This window comes from Xiphophorus couchianus, chromosome 21 (genome assembly GCF_001444195.1).
Source record: "Xiphophorus couchianus chromosome 21, X_couchianus-1.0, whole genome shotgun sequence".
Lineage (NCBI taxonomy): Eukaryota > Metazoa > Chordata > Actinopteri > Cyprinodontiformes > Poeciliidae > Xiphophorus > Xiphophorus couchianus.
Window position 1 is genome coordinate 10,653,589 of NC_040248.1, and position 22,999 is coordinate 10,676,587.

General features: G+C 38.4%; 3 protein-coding genes across 3 annotated transcripts in view; all 3 read right to left on the reverse strand.

Annotated features, from left to right (window-relative positions):
* Positions 1-1,057: 1,057 nt before the first annotated feature.
* On the reverse strand, positions 1,058-5,334 carry myd88 (MYD88 innate immune signal transduction adaptor). Its single transcript, XM_028005296.1, has 5 exons — positions 4,884-5,334; positions 3,956-4,087; positions 2,698-2,875; positions 2,352-2,443; positions 1,058-2,253 (listed from the first exon to the last, which is right to left on the reverse strand). Exons 1-5 carry the CDS (start codon positions 5,191-5,193, stop codon positions 2,099-2,101), a joined length of 867 nt encoding a protein of 288 aa, XP_027861097.1. The 5' UTR covers positions 5,194-5,334; the 3' UTR covers positions 1,058-2,098.
* Positions 5,335-5,536: 202 nt separating this feature from the next.
* On the reverse strand, positions 5,537-13,703 carry cry-dash (cryptochrome DASH). The gene is made up of 14 exons (XM_028005295.1): positions 13,510-13,703; positions 11,843-12,015; positions 10,528-10,621; positions 10,181-10,311; positions 9,927-10,075; positions 9,553-9,641; positions 9,376-9,449; positions 9,187-9,276; positions 8,645-8,724; positions 8,500-8,559; positions 8,252-8,409; positions 7,984-8,103; positions 7,648-7,824; positions 5,537-7,120 (listed from the first exon to the last, which is right to left on the reverse strand). Exons 1-14 carry the CDS (start codon positions 13,570-13,572, stop codon positions 7,013-7,015), a joined length of 1,566 nt encoding a protein of 521 aa, XP_027861096.1. The 5' UTR covers positions 13,573-13,703; the 3' UTR covers positions 5,537-7,012.
* Positions 13,704-14,296: 593 nt separating this feature from the next.
* The window catches only part of map3k22 (mitogen-activated protein kinase kinase kinase 22), a 41,195-nt gene continuing 32,492 nt past the window's right edge, over positions 14,297-22,999 (reverse strand). Inside the window, exons 14-18 of the mRNA XM_028005098.1 lie at positions 22,608-22,756; positions 22,349-22,480; positions 20,094-20,223; positions 17,580-17,757; positions 14,297-16,680 (exon numbers count right to left, since the gene is read on the reverse strand). Of these exons, the coding sequence (XP_027860899.1) occupies positions 16,452-16,680; positions 17,580-17,757; positions 20,094-20,223; positions 22,349-22,480; positions 22,608-22,756 (818 nt within the window). The 3' untranslated portion in view covers positions 14,297-16,451. The remainder of the gene's footprint in view (positions 16,681-17,579; positions 17,758-20,093; positions 20,224-22,348; positions 22,481-22,607; positions 22,757-22,999) is intronic.

Genomic DNA, 22,999 nt, shown 5'->3' on the forward strand with positions numbered 1-22,999 from the left:
GATCACTCGGCTGACCCGCCATTCTCTTGTTTCTTCTCTCAGTTTGAATGAAGGCTTTTCCCAGTCAGAGCGGAATAAACTTCCGCCACCTAGTGGTTGAATTTTTTACCCAAGTAATTACAGTTGAATAGGTCCCAAATGCGGATTCATATATAAACAATCTTATAGTATTAAAAAGTAGACGTGGGTGTAATGACATATGTATTTTTCTCTCACAAAAATATGTCTAAGCCACGAGACAAGTAAAGAGAGAAATATGTATTGAACTGTGGAAAAAAGAAACAGTTCCGAAGAAAACTCAGATGTCCCAGCTTTTACTAGCATGTAAACGCACCATCTACACACAAATCTTGGAGCTTCCACCGAGGCGTGAAATGAGTCTCAAAAATAGTTGTGCACTCGTAACCGGATTTGTGTGTAACTGCAGTTTTGTGTGTGCGTACCAGGTGATTTGTGTGTACTTTTTCAACATGTATTTTATTTTTAAGGTTTACAAATCCTGTTACGCACGCACAAATCTTTTTACGCACGCACAAATCCTGTTACGCACGCACAAATCTTTTTACACACGCACAAATCCTGTTACACACGCACAAATCTTTTTACGCACGCACAAATCGTTTTACACACGCACAAATCCTGTTACGCACGCACAAATCTTTTTACGCATGCACAAATCCTGTTACGCACGCACAAATCATTTTACGCACACACAAATCTTTTTGACACTATTTTCACTCCATAACCTTTCGACTGAAATAAATACGAATATGTTCAACGTCTTTCTATTTTCTCTTTAACATAAAAGGCTTGGCAGAGCGAAGAGGCGAATTTCTAGCCCGGGTAAACAGCTAATAATAATAATAATAATTTTTTTTTAAAAAGCCACGGAAATAACAGCTTTCACGTGAGCTCCCCCCTTTGTAATGTTAGGGTTCAACAGCGCCATCTGCAGGAGACTTATTTTTATTTCACAATCACACTGGATAAGAGTGACTCCAGAACAGCCCGTGCTTTCAGATGTTCCCACGCACTTTTTCAAACCAAAAACTCCCCATAGAATAGAACAAAAGGGTGGTTTTATTTATAATTATTTCAAACAATCATTTTCTAAACATTTATGCAGGTAAAATACACACTCATTTATAATTAAATAGTTCTAAAAATTCATTGTAAACATATAAATCTGAAACATAAAAAGCACGAGGCAAAGAGCTGCTAAGCTTGTGCAATAATTACAGTCACAATTTCACTTCCTGCTCAGCTCCAATCTTGTCTTAATGTTGACTCAACAGAGGAAGTAAATTAGACACCTAAAATAGCTTGTACGGAAAACGTAGCACATCCTGCACTGCATCTGAAAAGATGTCCTACACTTAGAAAATAACAAGCAATGTAACTTTCATACTTTAGTAACATAGTAACTTTAGTAACTTTAATGTTGTGCCAGATGAAATGAATTATGATGGAAATGTAAGGGAAAGTAAATTAAAATGTGCTAAAACCCTCAGTGTGTTCCAGTGCAAGAACAATACACACAAAGAGAGGGAGAAAGTGGCGACAATATCTATTGGCATCCCTGGTAAATATGTGTAAAAAGCCTTAAAATATTTATTTGATTTATTTTTCATTTTATTTTACTTATTGCAGTAGCACAATCTCACACTGAAAAATAAAATATTTACCCTTATTTATAGAGATATACTGTATCTTATTATAGCACACATGGGATTTTGAATGTTTGTTTTGCCATTCAAGCAGATAATGTATTCAAAACAAATTAATACTGAAACAGAGGCAAATACTGAAAGATGACACTGTCTTGGAAATAGGACAGAGGAATGGTAAAAAAAAAAAAATCCATTTCCTCCAGCCTTTTTCCTCACCAATCCAACATATAAAAGATGAAGGTCTGATGTTTCTAAAATTTTCAGCTTGTGGTCATATTTTAAGGTTTTTCACATGTCTTTAGCAGACATGCCGATAAATGTGGAAACAATGCATTTGAGTCTGCAACATCTGATCATTGTCCAACATAAAACTTATAATGCAGTAAGAAAAGGCACCCACAGATACAAATCCACTCCTTGCTCTGCGGTTAGGGCAATGAGAGCGCTTTGGCGAGCCGAACCCAGAACCAAGCCTGGGTGCAGGGCCGAGTGTAGTCACATACTGTCAAGAAACGCAGGATGCTTGGAAACGGTTTTGTCATCGACTTGTAGACCACCGGAATGAGACGTTTACTTCGAGCCCCTGGAAAATTTTTAAGGTTTAGTTACGGAGTTTGTTGCAAAATACAGATTTAGGCTGTTTTAAACTGGCAAGAAATAGAAAATAAAAATCCTCTTTACCAGGGCAGAGGCTAAGAGCGAACTTGGTCTGAAAATCACAGGCATCGCTGTCCAGATATTCATCAGAAATCACCACCACCATCCTCTTACACCTGCACACATGAACACACACTATACAGTCGTGAGTTGAATGTGACACAAAAGTAAAGTGGGGAAATTTGAAGACTTTCAGCACATGAAAAGCTTTTCTGTTGTTATTCTCATTCTATGTTTAAATACTAACAATCCAACTTGTTTGAGCCTAATTAAGTCTCCACAATCACTGAAAGTTGAATCTTGCTGCAAAAACGTTAAGTAATTAAGAGTTGCGAAACAAAGAATATTGTATCGGAAACATAACGCCCACCTTCTCTCAATCAGCTCACTGGTGATGGTCCACACACATGAGCCTGGGAGTACATTCCTGTCGAACACGCAGAGTTTCAAGTTGTACTCTGTCTGCTCCAACTCCCGGATCATCTCAAGGACAAACTCAAAGTCGCTCTGGCAGTAGCAGATGAAGGCATCAAACATCTCTGGGATACCTGGGGTCAATGCGTTTCGATTACTTTCAGCAAAACTTTAACTTAGGGTAAAAAGAAAAAAGGTACATTAAATGAAACCCAAATGTAAGACATTCGCCCACACAATCATGGTCAAAAAAAAAAAGAAGAAAAAGAAAGATTTCCACAGAAGTCCAAAGCCGTTTGTTGCATTTATGGCTGATGTGCAAAACATGAAAACCCACGAGGCTGTGCACAAAAGTCAGAGTGATGCAAACTTTCTGATAAGGTTAGTTCAAGTTATCTCAATTCTGAGATAACTTGGAGCTTTTCCTGTGTTGATGCTCTGCTCAGAAACAGTGGTTAGACTTAAACTACTACAATTATTTTTTTGAGAACATAGAAACAAGTAGCTCTAATAAGAAGGATTTTATAGTGCAGAAAGAATGAAATAGGGCCATTTCATATTAATGAAAAACACGTAACTTTTTCTAAGCTTTTTTCAAAATGCCTTGGGTGGTCGTAAACAAACACCGTGCAACACGCCATACACCGTCTGCACAATGAAACATGGCTGCCGCAGCATCATGCTTTTGGGTTGGTTTATTCCATAAAAAAGCATGTTCATGTGTCAGAAGGCGACACACAGAGTCTGTGTCAAGATGCTTCACTTTTCCAACTTTATCTGTAAAAAAAAAAAAAAAATCTATATGAAATAAAGCTTCATTTTTCGTCCACTTTACATTTTGGGACAACTTTATCAAATGAAGCATAAAAAATATATGAATTTGTGGTTGTAATGTATAAAAACGAAGAACTTGAAGGAGTACAGATACTCTGTAAGGGCACATGCACTTGTCTTTTTTATTAGGTGAAAGGTGTTCCTTATCTACTTTGGCTGAGCATCTCAGTACAAGATAAGCAACATGAAGCCTCTATTGTGATGAACCAAAGACATCCTGCAACCCTTATAGCAAACCGATCACTGAATTTGAAACTACAAGCTAAAATACTTCTTTTGAAATCAGCATTTCAGCTGATCTAGACTGTGTCAAACACATCTTTGTTGTAAATATTTTACTCAGAGAAGAAGTGTAATAGTGAATTTAGAGAAAGACAAACCTCCTGGGATGTCGTCCACAGTGATTCCAGACCTCTCTGGTGTGCGAGGGACACAGCTGTCGACCTCAGGAACCTGGACTGGCGGCTCTGCTTTCTTCTTTTGGGTCTCAAGGTATTTCCTGACGTCCTCGTCTGGTGTCAAAATATACACGTATATGGATGTATATGGAAATAAGGAAGACACAAAAAGCAATCAAAAGCAACTTCAATGTGAAAAAGTAAATGTCCCAGTTCTAAGGTGAAATCAACCATTTAGCGAACTGACACACATTTGCTCTTCTAGGACCTGAATCACTTGTCATAATTGATGGAAACATGAATTTGTCTCTCAAGAAGAAAATCCCGAGGCAGAATGGGCAAACCAGCAGTTCTTGCCATATGCTGCCCCCCAACTCACTTGTCATAATAAAGAATAAAGTGAAAAATTTGTTTATGTTTTTTAAATATATAATCCAGTAAAGTAGGCATGACTAACTGTAAACCATTTGCATATCTAGATTAGGAAAAAACAAACAAACATGTTGACAATTGTTTTTAAGTTTTAGTGACATACTGTTGAGCAATAATTCACACACTGGATGGACAGAATAAGAATCAGATGAAATTAGGATGTACTTGGTAGAACAAACGGGGATCCTCTCATGTTCGCTTCATGTTCGACTGGATTCAGTCGAAAATGAATCCAGAAAAAACCCTACAAAGAAACCTGCAGCCCATTATTTTTTATTTTATTGCCGGTGAATAACATCAAAAATAATCGGGAGCTCAAACCCCAGAAAAAACCGGAAGTTAGACCGACTACGAAAACTGTAATGGCCTTAGTTAAAAATGAACCCCCAAATTATTTTCCGCCTTTGGCCGGTTCCGTTAGTCTATCAAATCAGTGAATTGCATCACTATGTATTAATATTTTGTATAAGTTGCGCACCTATCAAAGCTCGGAGATCTTCCACGATGTCTTTCCTCTCCACCTCCTCCAGAATAGAGACCAACTTTCCGACCGAAGTCTCAGAGTTCCGAGCCGCCCAGTCGTCTAGGATGGTCTTGGTGGGGTTCCTGGAAGCCTCGTAGTTCTTTATCTCCAGGTAAGAGAAGCCCATGGTCTCCGCGACAGCCGTCCAGTCGGCAGCCACCGTGTGTTTGGGGTTCAAATAAAGTCCCAACTTTTTCCTTACGGTCACATTAAGCGCAACCAGAGGGATCGAACCAAGATTGACTTTGGAATCGGTACCGTCCATGTTGAAAATAGTTTTTTTGTTTTTCCCCCCCCCCACGTCCTGGATTCTGTTTAAAATGAGTGGAAAACAACCTCTGGTGGCGACTGGTGTGATTTTTGAAGGCTGACTGTGTAGTTAGGCACAGCCCACCTGGCTTTTAGTGGAACAAGGAAGTGTTCGCGGCCGACTGCGTCACATCTGGGAGGAAGTTACCCCTCAGTCAGATTCATATGGTCATCTGTCTGCAGAGAAATGTTTAAAACTAATGTTGGCAGAACTGCTTAAGGTTCTCATTCACATAACGCTGTAAAAAAAAAAAAAAACCAAAAAAAAACAACTTTAAGGCACTTTTTTTTTGTTCCTGTGGAGTTTTGACAAACTAACTTTATTATCCAGATTCATTCAAATAAAGATATTGCAGCGTCAAAATCAGGTAGATAAAATAATCCGTATTGCATGTCCACCTGGTTGTAACAGTCATGGCGACAAGAGGGATGAAAAATAAAAACGAGAAAAGTTCTCAGTGGTTCAGCTGCCCAGAACAGGAAGTGAAGCTGAGACTCTGAAAAGAGTTTATAAGGCACATGAAGTGTCTTGCAAAAGTATTTATGCCTTGGACTATTTCACTCTGTCACATGACAAGCAAAAATGTATTTTATGTGGTGGGCTAACACAATTCTGAGAATCATGGCATGCATTTTCATTCAGCCCTTCCCGAGGAGATATTTTGTAGAATTATATTTTATTGTAACTGCAGCTGCAAGTACTAAGTTATATCTAGAGGAGATTTGTAAAGTTCTACCCATTCTGCTTCAGCTCAGACTGGATGGAGAGCAGATGTGCACGTCAACGTTCAAGCCATGTTACAGATTCTTTAGATTGGATTTTAATCTATCTGGACTTTGACTTGGCCTTTATAACTAATTGATTTCTTTGAATCTAAAAAAATCCTTTTGTATTCTGGCTGTTTGCTTGGTGTAAATGTTCTAAAGGAAGTTGAACCTCCCACACAAGTCTTTTGAAGCCTCTAACAGGCTGTATTCTCGGACTGCCCCATTTTTGACTACATCCATCTTCCAATCACAAAGTTGTTGCTAAAGAAAATCTTCCCCATTGCATGACGCAGTAACTACCCTTTTCCACCATCAGGCTATTATGTTCAGAGTGATGTGCACATCAGCCAAAAGGTTCAATGTTCGTCTTATTCAACCTTGGTGTCTTCTTTTACTACATGGCTTGTGGGAAACTGCAACTGGGACCTCTTTTGGATTTCTTTCAATAGCCTTTTTCTTAAAATGCTTCAGCGACAATCCGATTTGTGGAGTAAACGAGTAACACTTGTACTGGCAACAACTTTTCCCACATGAAGAGCAATTCTGTGCAGCTCCCCCAAAGCTCTCAGGAGTATTTTGCTGCTTCTCTAAGTAATGCTCTCCTTCTCAGGCCTGTCAGTTTAGGTGGACATCTACGTCTTTGTACGTTTCCCAATCGACAGGGCTCCGCAAAATGTTGAAATCTTGGGGAATCTAAAAGCAATGGCACTGGATTTAGTGGCAGATGTGTAAACGAAGCTAACTACCACATTTTTCAGATCTCCTATTTTAAGCAAATCTTTGTGTTAGTTTGTCAACACAAATCCAAATAAAATACATTCATGTGAAAAAGTTCGAGGGGTGTGAATGCTTTTGCAAGGCTTGATAGTATCAGTTCAGCTTTCAGTAGCAAACAAATAAACATTCTCTTCAGACAACTTCCCTATGTAACTGTGTAAACATTTACAGCACATGCAACTCTGAATTTGCAAGATTGAAGGACCGTCCATCCTCTGCAGTAAGACATCTCACAGGTTTTTACTTCTGGAGAAATAGAAGTCGATGCCTTTATCTCGATGCTGCTTGGGAGTGTGAGACGGGCCTTTCTTTCCTCTTGGCAATGGTCCTGCACCGCCCTGCAAAACGAGGTCAACAAATGTTGACTTGTATGAATCGACTTTATCATAGATAGCTAGACATTGAAGAGTGTAAAGAAAAAAAAAACACTACAGGACTGAAAATAAACTGCATTGATCTTCTTTACAGTAAAATGATTAAATAATTCATGCATAATAAAAATTACCATACGATAAAGGTTTGATTATGACTTAGACCATTTCAGAAGAGTAGGAACCCTGACATTGAATCATTTTTAATTATAAATACAAGACATTAATAGATAAAAACTAAAATAAAAAAAGTCTGAGTTATATTATATATAACACCCAATTCATGATAAAATCCTTCCCCTTAAAAGTTGGTTGCTATGATTTCACAATAAAAACTATAAGTTGTTTTTTCAAGAAATCTCTAAACGCTACTTATATGTAATGATTCAGGAAATGCATTCTCTTTCTCTCACCATTGTTTGCAGCTGTTATAGAAAAAAAAAAAAGCACCATTCTCTTTGAGTTTCCACTTCCCTTTTCTCTAAAACACCTACCGGTTTCTTGCTAAAGTGTCGACTCCATTCAGGCGCCGTGACAATGGGGTTTGGGTAAGTCTCACCGAGCGACACACCAGAGTGTGACAGTGTAGCAGAGCTCAGGTTCCAGGGCGTGTGAATGTCTGCCCCTCTTATAGCGCCCAACTCTGGAACCCATCGGCACACGTACTCCCCCTGAAGCAGAAGCATGAGCCCAAGTTTATGCATCAGTAGGTTTTCACAAATCTATGCTTGTGACTGTAAAACAAAGTGTGACTCAGGTACTTTGTTTCCATATCCAGACAAATACAGAAGGTGAATAAGATAAGCTTAAAACGTTTTTTTAAAACATACGTTGTTGTCATAATCGAGAGCTTGTTTGATCATGTTGAACTTCCTGTTTTCTCTGGGGTCATTTCCTATGCCAGCGCTGTACAGCCAGTTCCCATAATTGCTGCAGACATCATGATCAATCTTTGCAAGAAAAGGAATAAATTAATCAGGGTAAGCATGGAGAAATAAAAAAAAAAAAAAACCCTGTCAAAAATAAAATTATTTGGATGGGCTTTTTTTGTGGTTAAATAAGCTGATCAATAATATATTGAATGTCTACACATCATACCAGCAGATATTCAAACCACTCAGCTCCAAGTCTCCAGTCAAGGCCCAGATCCTTTGTAAGGAAGCTTGCAACGTTTTGTCGCCCCCTGTTGGACATGAAGCCTGTCAGCGCCAGCTCTCTCATGTTAGCGTCTACAAAGGGCACCCCTGTACGGCCCTCTGTAAGTGCAAAGGTCACAAACAAACCAAGACTTACATGAATTTATTCTAGCGTGAGACTATGATCAACTACATGCCATGAACTCCAACCTTTCCATGCATCAAACAGCTTCGTATCCATCTTCCATGGAACAGACTTTCCTTGAAGCCCTAAATTTAAATTGCAACACTGTATTTTAGATCTGCAGACTATATTTACAACATTAATAACAGATCGAACATTTCCTGACATTACCTTTGACCTGAAACATTTTGTTTCCGTACTTAATGCCCACAAACTTGAAGTAGTCCCTCCACAAGAGCTCAAAAATGACCCTGCAAGACAAACAAATTTCAAACAATCATGACCAGATTGTTTTATGGGTGCATCATTTTAATGTTTCAATAATTTGTCACATTACAATTACAAAAAAGATTTCTTGTACAAGTAAAAATGCTAAGACTGTTGAATGACTTTTCATACTAATACTAATATTACTGAGAGTAATACACCCCAATCGTGCACTGCTTGGAGGAAAGCAAACACTGCCAATCAACATGAACACAAAATCACCACAGCAAACAATGGTGATGGCAGCATAATGTTGGGGGCGGGGGGAGTACTTTTTTATGTATTGAAGCCTGCGGCTTGTAATATGACAAAGCGTAATAAAGTTTAAACACTATGAATACTTTTGCAGGCCACTGTCACATAATTCTATTTTTAAAAATCATTATTGTGTCTTAACTTCTTAACAAAATGATACAAGAAGCACTGATACAAGTACGAATACTGACCAGTAGGTGCTCTGATTCGCTGTCCGCTCCCTCTCATACTTTTTGATCTGATGGTAAATATACCTCGGAGAAATGCATCCCAAAGCCAGCCTGCAATGTGGTATCATAGAAACATGTTAGAAAAGCAACAAGAAGGGAAACATTTGAGAAATAATCCACAGTGAAAGTTATATTTAAAAGAAAACTCGCCATGGTGAAAATTTAGTTGAGTAATCCACCCCGATCAAGCCGTTACGAGTTTCTTTGTAAGTCGCCACAGCATCCTAGAAAAATAGGCAGGACACTTTATATTTCCTCCCAAAAATGTTTTTGATCAACAGTATAAAAATAAGTTTGTATATTTTCTGTAATGCAGGTTGCACTCACAGTGTCCCAAAAATAGTGTTTGAGTCTTGCAAGGGCACTACTTTCTCCACCAGTGCAAGGGAAAGCTGAGCGCGGATCAGTCACCGGCTCTGGATGATTAAACGGCACAAAAACAATGAAACACAATGATTCATAAAGGCTCAACTATATACAGGGATCCATCTAAACCAAAGCTGAGTTTTAATGAAGAGATTCATGCTCGACCATTTTCCACTGAAGTTTGACGTGGAGAAGTGGATTTACACACGCTTTGTGAATATGGAAGAATGTGGAGCTTTAGGAGTCCAGACTAGTTTGAAAGGAGGAATATGAAGACATAGAGGGAAAGCACTGGAATTAAGCTCTTCTCACTGAACAATATTGCCATCATTTACCAGTCTGCTGAAGGTCCTCCGCTGTGGGAATGGCTCCTTCTTCCATCCCCGGGGGAAGGGGATTCAGCCTCTCGGGGGTTAGCAGCACAGGCCTCACCCTGCTCTGGCTCTCCACCGTCTTTCTGAACTCAGTGTACACATCAGGCAGCCTGCAAGAATTAAACAACATTCCTAGAATTTCTTTCTCCTGGAGTAGCTTCTCTAGCATGAATCAGATTTGTTTTATGTTCAGCCGAGCAGCATCCTCCCCACACCTGGATATGTGGTGGAATGGCAGGTCTTCTCTGTGGAACAGCGTGGAGCCCCAGCAGGTGTGAACTTTCACGTTCAGCTGAGCACAGACTTCCTTCACCTTTTTCTCCACGTTCAGCTCTTCAGAGGCAACCTGGATTTGAGTACATGAAGGTAAAAATATGTTTTCAAACAGAATCATGCCTTACACAAGGTACTCACCTACATACACACTGCAATTCCTATGTAAAAAAAAAAAAAAGAAGAAGAAAAAACATACATCTTCTACCTAAATATGCACTACTTTATGTTGGTCTTGCACATAAAATCACAATGAAATACAATAAAGATGAAGAGAACATCAAAGTACCTCTTCATGGAAAGCCACGCTGCTAACGGAGCCGAGCTGCTTGATAAGGTCAGCGACCACCTCCTCCGGCTTACCCTTCCTCACCACCAGATTGCTGTCACACAAAAAATAAATAAACACACACGACTCGCAGTTGGCATAATACCATGCAGCTGCATCCTGGGCAGAGGGATTGCTGGGCGGAAAAAGTTATGGGAACAATGTGTGCACCAGCAATGTTAAACCCAGGTGTATCCTGATCCTGTCAGAAACGAGTTAATGTAGTCCTAGAAAGCTAAAAACATTTTCTGCACACGCTGTGACTTAGAATATATCCTCAAATCAAGTAAGCAAGGTTCTGCCAAATGTTTGGTGTAAAAATACTAGACTTTTCCAGATTCAACATTCCGGGATTCTCAGTTCTTTAAGCTAATTTTCAAACTGAAAATACTAAACTTGACTATGAATGTACGGCATATATTTCTAAAGTAATGAATGAATATGAAACCTAGAAAAACCCAAAACAAAAAAAACCAGAAGGGTACTTGAAGTATGAAGTAGACAAGGAAACAGCACAAGGAGGAAAGGAAGAAAGGAGAAACAGAGAGAACACAAGCAGAAAGGAGGACTCAAAAAGGGAAAGTAAGTAGGGATACAAAGAATGAAAAAACTGAAGAAAAATGTGTAAGAAGGTATTTAGGATACATGGAAGGAAAGAAAGGAACGGACAGAAGGATTTAATTGTGGAACCAATTAAAGAAGGAAACAAGAAAAAAAGAAACAACCACAAATGAAGAATGGTATATTTGGCCAGCCAGCAGAATACAGTTAATGTAGATGGAAATTTTTTGCTGACACATTTTTTCAGAAGGAAAATTTTAGGTTCAACACAAATTCTTTATGTTCTATGATCGCGGTTTTTGCTTTCTATTTGATTTGAGCAAGTAGAACCAAAAATGTCCATCAATTTTTACTCAGAAAGACCTGGGTGAACCCAACTTCGTCATTTTATTTTGATTTCTAAAAATAAAGAACAACAAAAGTTTTAAAAGAAACAGTGACCCATATCCTGGTGTTGTTAAGAAGAGACAAAAAAAAGCTTTATACAAATAAAAAAATATATCTTTTTATGGCCTTTAAGAACTTTCAACATGATGATTTTGGCCCAGGTGACAAAAAGTTTGGTCATTTCTGGGATAGGGATTAAAGACTGGAAATATATGGACTTATCTGTGCCCTTATTTTATATTTACATACTTTTCCAGACTGTGTGGGAGCCCTGTGTCAAATCTCCAGTCCATATAAATCATATAAAGCTATAAAGTTAATAACGAACCTGCCCTTGCTGAGAAGCGTGTTTCTGAGGTCTCGGACGCTCTCCAGTAAGAAGCGCAGACGGAAAGGTCCCGTCTTTGGCAGGTTGAAGTTGTACGTGCCCACATAATGTCTGGGGTCGAAGCAGTACAGAGGGACTATGCGTTCGGCATTTCTCTGAGCCCAGTGGAGGACCTGAAAATCAAAGAGTACAATGTCAGGATTGTTATAAATCTGAAAAAAAGAACATAAAAAAAAAAAAAAACATAAAACCACAAATGTAACTAAATCATGTTGCCTGTTGGTATTTAAAACACAAAATCTAGAATTATTTAGTTTTTTCTCATTTCAGACAGGTTGTTGGATGTTTGGAAGGATGATATTACATATGTGCACTACTTCCAAGAGAGACAAACTGACTGATTAATAGGAACTACTGTATTTTCCATCTTTAAAACTAATGTAGTGCCATCCAACACTCTCAAAAAGGCTGTTTCCAGTCAGCATGCTATGAGCAGCATGTTTGTTAGCTGACTACCTACAGTGATTTAGCTGCTCAAATTATCCGTGCAGAGCAGAAGATTCATGCACATGCAATGGAAAATTAGAGTAATCAGTTAACCAAACTGTCATATTTCTGGACTGTCAGACAACCAGGAGAGAACCCTGCATTCAAAGGGAGAACGGCAAAATTCATAGAGATACTGCATAGTATACTGCATAGTTTTTAATATCGTTTTAAGTCTACGTATTGAAATAATTGCTAAATGTTATGAAAAACATCCTGGCAACTGAAGAAGTCCTAATTGCATTAGTCTTAAATGTAACTATGTAATTTTACATAACTCTAACTCATATTATACCCAACTAAAACAGAAATGATCAAAATATTGAATCATTTTGCAGGATGGAATACTACTTCAATATACTGGTTTAAATAACCCAGTCAAGGGAAAACAAACCCTGACTTTCAATGATACACTTCTTTTGGTATCATAGTTGAAGCTTTAATATTTTTCTATTAAAATAATTGAAAGATATTTACTCCGTAGCTATGTTAGGTTTACATTGCATCATGTAAACCTAATGTGCAGTAATTAAAAGGAAACATCCAAACCAAAATGTCTGAAGAATTCATACATAAAATGCCCTCATCTAGAATTTATTAGATTAATGCCTGTTGATTTAGAACACCCAATGCTGTATTTCTTTTTTCATATACATTTTGTAAAAGTTGGGAAAAAAAGTGAAAAATAAAGGAAACTTTATAATAAATACACAGCAGGGTAATAGATGACCTACAGGATTTATTAAGGTGACTTTGTCTTGACATATTAAAATAGCATAACTGACAATGACAGGTTGTACTATAAGTGACGAACATATAATGGTAGTTTCGCTGATAGAATAAATTCTGACTAGTATCTTTATTTTACTCTGAAGTTGAGGCTTTTATTCTAAAGGAAACGGTGCCGGAAGTAAAAAGTTTATTTCCTTGTGTAATTTGATGCTGTTTTAAATGTGTAGATTTCTTTTTTCAGTGGCCCCTTTTCAGGAGATTAAACTCACCAGTAAATACAGCAAATATAAATGCAAATGTTAGCTAGAATTTATTTTACCTCCACAATTTAATCATTCAAGTCCGAACAAAACATTACCACACGTTTATTTGCAAGTTTACATTCTTACCTCATTGTCGTGAAGTCGCAGGTCGTTTCTCAGTAAACATATTACAGTACGAGAGGCTGACATTGTAGTTTAGTTTACAGATGAACAGAAGTTTTAAATGAAAAGTAATAAAACTCCAGGCTGACTGGAAGAGCTTCGTCCGTGTGATACGTCTCTGTGTTGCTGCGGCTGCTGTTGCGTTCACGGTCACGTTTTCAGGCACGACGTTACAAAACCTCAGGTTTTATAAGAAGGTTTTCTAACAGTTGATGAGGAGCATCATTGTTTTCGCAGTTCAATATAAATTGTCTTTGTAATTTGCTTATTGATTGTGTACTTAAGACTAACGTACGGAAGAGGATTAGGGCCACTGAAAACAAGAATTCAGACTTTAATCTCAATTCTGAGATTGAGACAAAAATAGAATTTCCTTTATAAGAATATCCTATTCGTTTAAAATGAAATATATATATCTATCTATATATAGATAGATATATATATATAGATAGATATATCTATATATATATATATATTTATATAGATATATATATATATAGATATATTTTAATATATATATATAGATATAGATATATATAAAGGTTAGGTCGCCAGTCTGTCGCACAGCAGTGTTTCTGATTCTGATTTGCTTTATTATACAACAAACCATAATAAGACTAACTATGCTGTTTATATTTCTCACTATTTGTTTTGTGCATAATCTCATGCACAAAACAAATGAATAAAATGATGTAATCAATGAAGGTGAAACAGAAACAAGATGGAGGAAAAAATAATACAGAATATAGTCTTAGACTTTAGATTTATTAAGTTAAATGTACAAAAGATCGATGACTTGATACATTTCATGTTTTAAGGCTTTGTCATTTCAAACAAAACAAGCTCTGTGTCAATCAAAAGCCTTCCGGTCCTTTAATATTGCCTGCCAGCTCTCAGACAGTCATACACACTCTTGTGGCAAGTTGTTTTTTTATTCTTTTTAGCTGCAGTAGTCTGCTGTATAACGTAGACTCTAGTCAAATAGATCTGCCTATAATGTAAAAGAGATTTAATACAAAAGCGCAGAACAAAGTATTTACAGAATAAGTAACTCGTGGGTGTGCTCTCTAACAGAGCAACCTTACAGGGAAGCACTTGGCTTTGGCAGTGAAGATTTTCATTTACAAAGAGAAACAGATAAGGCACCGAGAAGGGTTAAAAACATTTGATCGTTTCATAAGTGCCAACAAATCGTAGCTACATCCAAAGTCAGTTTGTCCCTAAGGTTTTATTTAAGGAAAACAGTTTGGTTCTGTGAGTGTCACACAGAGCAAGATGTGCTGTCAGCTCGGAAAGTGGTCCATCTGATTAGAGCTAAAGGAAGGCATGGTGGCTCACTGGATTGATACTGAACTTACAAACATAAAGAGAACTTCAATCTGTTTTTTCTCAATGCAGGGTTCCTATTAAGAGTCTGGAAAAATATGGATTTTCTTTTCTAGTATTTTCCAAGTCAGTAGACTTTAGACTTTATTCTCGAGTCCATTGTCTACAAGCACTCCATCCATCCAAACATCCGTTTGTCCATCTAACCATCAGCCTATCAGTTTGGTAACTGAATGGTTTACAATTCCACCACCCATCTTTACATGCATTTGTCCATCCATCCGACTGTCCATCTATGTCTGTGTAACCATCAAGCCATTAATTTTCCATCCAGCTATCCATCTGTCCATCCATTCATCCTGCCTACTGTCGAGACATGACACTAGTTTATAGTTTATACTTTAAAAATTGCTAAAAAGTAGTAAGAATTTCAGCCTGAAAGTTTGTCGTGCTGCTTAGGAACCCTGCAAACATTTAAAACACCACAGTAACGTAATGCATCAGATTTGGTCTGTGCAGTTCAAAGTGCACAAAGCTGCCATAAAGGAGAAAACAAGGCTTTTAGGGCTCTGAGGTGGCAAAAAAGTCCGCTGTGACTAATACTGCATGTTCTGCAAATCCTCTTTGGCCAACGGAAAATGGAACAAGGCTCACCAAACGGGTAAGATGGGATGATGGGATGACGGTCTCTGACTCATACAGCAGTGTTGTTATTGCTTAAGAGACATTGCACGCAGTTGCAAATGTTTGGTTTTCTTTACATATCAAAATAATAGTAAAAAAAAAAAATATTAGAAAAATATCTCCTCGGTTGATTATCTCGCACATGTAAATGTTTCCATACATGATATCAAAAGTGCAACTTTATAACATTCCTTCTGAATGGGGTTTGGAGTGCTAATAGGAAAAAGGAAAGGCTGTTAGAAAAAAAAAAAAGACATTCATACTTACAAATCATTATTGTAAGGCAATGACAAAAATGTATCATATTTGTCTTAAAGGTGACAGTAGAAATGGGATCTAAAATGACCGTGCATGTTGTATAAAAATATTTTTCCATCTTAATTTCATTCAGTTGAATTAAGCTGATGAGGAAGTTACAGTACTATCAGATGTGAGCGGCGTCACCAGTCAGTCACAATGTCAACTCATTGTGGAGACGCTGCAGCGAGACAGTAAGACGGGTAAAGAGAGACCCAGACAGCTTACAGCCTCTCTGTGCTCCAAGTTTGGCCACTTTTCCTTCTCTCTCCTTGAACAATGTTGACCCAGATCCTTTGAGACTGTGAAGTGCCACCTTGGCGGCCCGTTTCTGAGGCAACCAACGATAGATCCCTTAGATGACTCTAGAGGTCTGATCGCAGTCAGCCCTGCCTCTCAGTAAACAGTCTGTGTTGAGCCAGGCGTTGAGAACTGAAGGAGTACGGACAAGGCAGACACTGATCGATTATAGAGCAGGGAAGCTGGAGAGTTGCTGAACCCTGCAACCAGGTGACGGGAAGAGGGGGAGGAGCCGGGACCGCCGAGGCCATGGAGGCAGGCACGGAGGGGGGGTAACTCTGCCAGGGGTCCCTCAGCGTTCAGAAGCTACCCTGGACAAACGGGTGGCTGAGCAGAACGTCCGCCGTGGGGCGCCACTTCTCCTCCACAAACACTTGCCGCAGGAAGTCCCTGCACGAGTCAGACACACCCTCTGGAAGCATGGGCTTGGTGGGCTGGGTAGCAATCTTAAAAATGGCAGCCATGGCCTCGTACTCGGCCCAGGGAGGTTTCTGAGTCAGCATTTCAACAACAGTGCAAGCAACACTCCTGAAGGAGAACAACACAGGAACACAGATTAGTTTTACATGCTCAATTCATCATAAAACACTGCATCATACATGGAGCAAAAGTTTTGACTCTTCCCTCATTTGTCTATAACCTGACTCTAATTTGCTTAGATTTTTTGTAAGAAATACTGTTTTAGACATCAGAAAGGTCTTTTAAAGTTATTTTTTGCACTTTAGATGATTTATAACTCATTTTTTTGTTGATTTATAAAATTAAAGCTGACCTCGACTATCTTGAGTTACACAATTGATTACATCAGCTATATGTCAACAAATCTTGGCCCACAAATCATCCAAAAAGATTACCTTTTTTGGAACTGTAGCTTTATTTATTGAGTCATTTACAGTACCTTTTAAAAGTGCTCATGATAGTTACATTTAAAGAATAAAAATGGCCAGGTATACAGATTGGGTGGAAACACAGCATTAAGCAAATAAAATCTAAGGAGAAATGCCTACGCTTTAGATTTCTACATTAAAATGTCACCAGAAAAATCTTACTTCTTGGCAACACTGCATAAAGTTAGAGGTGATTTTTAGAGTTTTGCATATTTACTGTACATACCAGTTTTATATACCCATAAACAAACGGAAATCATGCATTTCAAATGTTAGTGAATACCACAACTAACCTGTAATACTCACCCAGCAGTACGCTGACTTAAACCTTTATTATGTTTTACATAATTTAACAGTAAAAAATATAACATTTTACAAAATGTGTTCATATCAATTTGCCAGAAAATGCCACACAGTTTTAACAAAAGTCTCATGAGGTTATTTCAGTGCATTTAATGCTGCTTTATAATTGTATTGCGCAACAGATTGATATCCCCTCTGGGAATCATTCCTTTCTCCCCCATCTGAAGGTATTCTTACCAAACATCAGCTTTCCGGCCATATCCCTCCCCGTTTATCACTTCGGGGCTCATCCAGTAGGGGGTGCCAGTGACAGACTTGATTCCTGTTCCAGTCATGCAGATGGTCTGGATCCGTTTGCTCGCTCCAAAGTCTCCGAGCTTGACGTTCCCAGAGGAGTCTCTCAGGATGTTAGCACCTGATGGGACCAAACAAAACGAGCTCAGAGCTTTTCATGACTCCTCCGAGAGCTGCCACGGAGAGTTCGTTTACCCGAGCCAGCACGTCCACTGACTTCAGAGAAACTGTTGAAGTCAAGAGCTTGACTAATCTGGCAGGCTATCTTTTAAAATACCAACTGAGATCTTCAGGCTGTCATTATATGCATTCTTTCCTTCCTATTTATTCATCATCCACTTTCCCTCCCTCTAAAGTGATTGCCAAGTGGGCTTATATGTATCAGAAGTTCAAATGCTGAATGAACTGCTCCACTTGAGACAAATCAGACCTCAGCCCAGTTTCCGCTATTTCCGTAGTACTTTTCCAACATGTCCGTCCCACTTCCTCTGGGTACGCCACTTGTTAGATCAGTGACTAACGTGAGCCACTTGCCATTCGCCCTCCACACCCAAAGAGGGATTAGATAGCCGCAGAGAGCGACTTGGGAGACTAAAACTGTAACATTTACTTGCTTGGTTCCACTTGAAGCACATATATTGATGTTAAGTCATCTGAAAACTCAGGGATTTCCATTTGTTTGCCTTCTTTTGAAATATTAGCTTGAGAAAAAGTCTCAAGCTATAGTCACATACCACCTGAGCTGACATTTTCTGTTGAAGAAAAAAGATGTTCTTGTGTGGTGAGCTGACCTCACGCCATATATTAAACGTGTAGAACATTTCCAAGTGGAAAATCCCACCCACATGTGCTGTCATGGAGCCTGGCTGTGTCCCGGGCGACCCACTATCTTTTTTTCCCTCTGCTGACACAACCAGACGGGATGTTTCCCTCTTTCTTGGCTGCTGCGGCCTAACGAAACAGCGACTCCCAAAGCTGTGGGCAGAAAAACCAAAGCCTTTCCGTCCGGTGTCGAGCATTTTTAGACTGGCCACCTTCACCAGCGTGAAGCCTTATATACCTCAGAGGAGATGCGAAAATAGTGCAGTTTTCCATCTACGTTCTGAGTAAGAGAAATTAAATGAGAAACTATGGGAACAACCTTAGATGTTGAAAAGAGGATTTTTTTTCTGACAGACCAACATGAAAATGGTGAATGTGTGAGAAGTTGGAGGCAAATAATAGGTGGTTTATACAAATAATCTTAAAAGTGTGGCAAGCATTAGTTCTCCCTCTGCCAACAGACCTGCAGTCTTTTGGGGTATGTGCATATTAGCTTTACACATCTGTAGATTAGGCCTGAAAGAATTAATCAGATTAATTGTGATAAATTGATTTTGTAAATAATTGTCCACTAATTTACTAATCAATTAATCGTTAACAGGAGTATACAGACTCAAAACAGGAAGAAACAACAACACACAGCAATTAAGTCAAAACTGTACAAAACATATTTACATTTTAGATAAGAAAGACTTTGTCTGTAAATATGTTCAACCCAGAACTCTTCAAGTGGCATAATTTTTGCGTAAAATTTATTAATAGGAGAAATCCTGTAAGGTACATTTTGATATCCAATTATTAATCAGATAATCCATAAAATAGTCACCAGATCAGTCCTGTGCTGTATAATGTTAAGTCAAGAAGAAAGAGCTGAGATTTTCACTTGTAGAGGATAGAAGTATTTTTTTTTTAGATCCTTAGCTACAAATAATGAAGCGTTCACTCAAGGAATGCCATTATTATATTTTAGTTAGTTTCTTATTTTAAGAAGGAATTGGATTATTTGGGTTTCTGTTTGCATTTTTATATTTATTTATAGTATTGCATAGAAAAAACCTGAAGTAGTTACATTAAAAAAAAACTGGAGAATGTTACAATTAATTGCCCAAATAATCAATAGAATAATCAATTACTAGACCAATTGTTAGTTGCAGTCTTATCACAGACCGCAAATTTTGTCCGTCTTTGCAAACTGGTTCATGCTCAGTCACACTGGATAGAGAACATCTGTAAACGTCAACTTTATGTGTGTATAACGAGATTAAATTATACACAAGTATATTTTACGCTCCAAATACCAGACGACTTCTGAAGACGTTTTGTAGGATTTTATAACGTGATTGAGCAAAGTGGAGTGAATACAAATGCATGCCACATTTTTTTGCACGTTTATTTGTAAAATGTTCGGAAAACTATGCATCATCTTCAACTTCACTGTTGAACACCACTTTGTGTCGATTTACCACCTAAATTCCCCCTAAAATACGTTGAGGTTTGTGGTTGCATTGTGGGGGAATGACTACTCTCAAAATGTTATAGTCTTCTGAGCGACTGTTCAGTTTCTCTGAAGTTTTAGAAGTCATAAATCAAATTAAAGCTTCTCTTTGACTTTTACAAGATTCCAGTTTCAGTCACCTTTGATGTCCCTGTGCACAATCATGTTGCTGTGCAGGTAGGAAACTCCCTGAAGGATCTGCCTGGTGTATCTTCTTGTCACCTTCTCCGTCAGAGCCCCGTAGGCTTTCAGCTGGTCCTTTATTGAGCCCTGGACGGACAGAGTAAGAGCAACAACAGCTTTTATGAGAATGTGTGGAAAAATGAATCACGCTTGCAGCGAGATTCATCATAGCTACCGATACACTCAAATAGAGCTATTTTTTGTAATGGAAACAGCGCCTCGCTGCCAAATTCCAAACACAAAAACCAAATATGTAAACAACGCTGGAAGAGGATTGTCTGATACTGAGATCAAACGGTGCTTTAGTTCCTTTTTTAAGTTCTTCCAAAATAAATCTTTGCAGAGTGAAAGTGTGATCCAATACCACTTAAGACGAAATAAAAAAAACAAAACAGTTCTCTTTACTTTCAGCTGTCAACAACACAACTCTAAGACAAACCTCGAGCTTAGCCCTCCCACTCTAAACCACCGGCTTCTTCCCTGGGCCACTCAAGTTTTATCGAGGACAGACCCACAAAATCGTTGGCCTTTGTCACCTCCTCTCTTACATCAGCCAACTCCAACACACTATAAATGTTTCCATTTCCAGACAATGTGTGACTAAGACCGAGAAATTAGAAAAAAAAAAAGATCAACAGGCGACAGTCTCTCACTAAGGAGCTCATTTTCACAGAAAATGATCCAATAAAACAGACTGTTCTGCTCACATTAACCACTGAGACCATGTTTGGTGACAGCTGGGGACGTTTTTCAAATTGTTTTCTAGCTGAAATCGACTGCAGGAATCGTTCTTAAAACAGACGAGATGAAACGAACGCTATGCAGAATGTTTTTGATTGTCCTCATAGTCATCATCAAAAACATTTTGAATTGAAGCCACAGTTCCAGTACAAAATTCTTTAGCTTTCCTTACTAATTATTTGCAAAATAATGTAGCACTGATCCAAATTTTCCTGGGTTACTAATGATTTCCAGTTTTGTTTGAGTTTTTGAACAGTTTTTTTCTCTCTCTCTCTAAAGTAAAGAAATAAGCAAATAAGATACAAAAGTAAATAAGATACAAAAGCCAGATGTGGGTTATTTGATAGCGGGGGTATTTTTTTAAATCTTAGTGAAAATGAAGCAATTACATAATTATCCCATTTTTGCATCACAGCTCATGTCCACAATCTTAATCTGATGTGATTTTTCTTTAACTCAAAAGGTGCATCAAAGTACTCACTGTTTCTTTATGCATCTGTAGACCAGAAATGGTTGATGCATCCCATGATTAGGGGTAAAACAAAATATCAGCATTAGCTTTAGTAAAGCATCAAACTGAAGCCTCATTTGCTCGTCTCTGCAAACTCACAGCAGGAGTCAACCTCTGTCTGCAGCCGATCACTGATTAGCAACAACTCTAAGAAATTTCAGTTTTGACAGCTAGATTATATTAGCCCTAAAGCAGGATGGGCACCTAGTTAAAAATGTCTGTTGCTAAATACAGCAGAGGCATTGCAACTTAATAAAATCAGACAAGCCATGTGGACAATTTAAAAGTTTTTTTTCCTATAAATAATTGTTACTTTGAAAAAAATGTCAAAAAAAGGAAACAATTATGGCTGGATAATCTGATTTATCCGATTCAGTGAAACTCCATCCAACAGTATGAATATCATATTGCCTTCTTATGACAACTGGAAATAACACCAAACTAATCTTGCATTCTAACAGTCCTTTGCAGTACTTTTAATGTGCAAACTGATACTAAAGAAGCATGTACTGTTGAATGAGGGTATTGAAGTAGCAACCCAACAGTGGAACCACAGCAGTCACCTTCAAAATAAAAGCGTTTTCTTTTCACAATACAATTAGCTTTGTGTGCAGAATTTAATGCCTTTTTGGTGTAAAATGCTCAGGTCTCATCTAAATAAAATGGAGGGATCTAGTGAAGTTTTAAAAGCAAGAAGATATCCTTCTAGCTTCAGGTTCTTATATGAATCAGAACCAGAATATGCACACAGCAGTCACCAAGTTCTCACCTTTGAAAATAAATGTAGCAGCTCTCTTCAGCATAAAGTAGCTAAAATTTATGCTCAGTTCATGTTTGTCATGTAAGTATAAGCATTATTATGTTCAAAGTTCCCACAAAACCACAAAAATAGCTTGTTTAAAAAAATTAAAAAAAAAACAGCATTCCACAAGCATGAGTACTAGATGTCAGAATACACACCCCAGGCATGAACTCAACAAAAATGGTGAGTTTTCTATGCTCCAGGTCCCGCAGACAGCCGTAGTACTGAACGATTCTCTCATGATGCAAGTTCTTCAGCAGCTGAATCTCGCACTCCAGAGCATTCACTTCCTACAGAAGAAAGGTCACTTAATATCTTTACATTTATTAATATTTAGCAGAAAAGAAAACACACACACACACACACACAAAAAAGTCTAGTAGATTTATTCCAAACAAATTTGCCCACAAACCTCACCTTGCTCGTTTCTTGACTGTCAGGATCAAAGGGCACCTGCTTGGCAGCCAGCTCGCGGCCTGTGTCTGCATCATAGCAGAGGTAGACCTCCCCGAACGCCCCTCGTCCCAAGAGCTTTCCCTGCCGCCAGTTGACTGGCGCCCGTGGTGCTGCAGAAAACAACACCAGATGATGAAAACCCACCGCTGGCAAATTTTTTGTCAACTAAGCCCCTCGAAGACAGACGGCAACGGCAGCACTGTGATAAACTGATCTGAGTGAGCGCCGAGTCCAAAGCAATAAAACACTACTTAGACAGTAAAACCCTCCAAGACAAAATGTCAAATCCACCTTGGTTTGTCGAATAGCTCCAACCGCAGACCCTCTCAGATTCAGGGAAACCCCAGATAAGA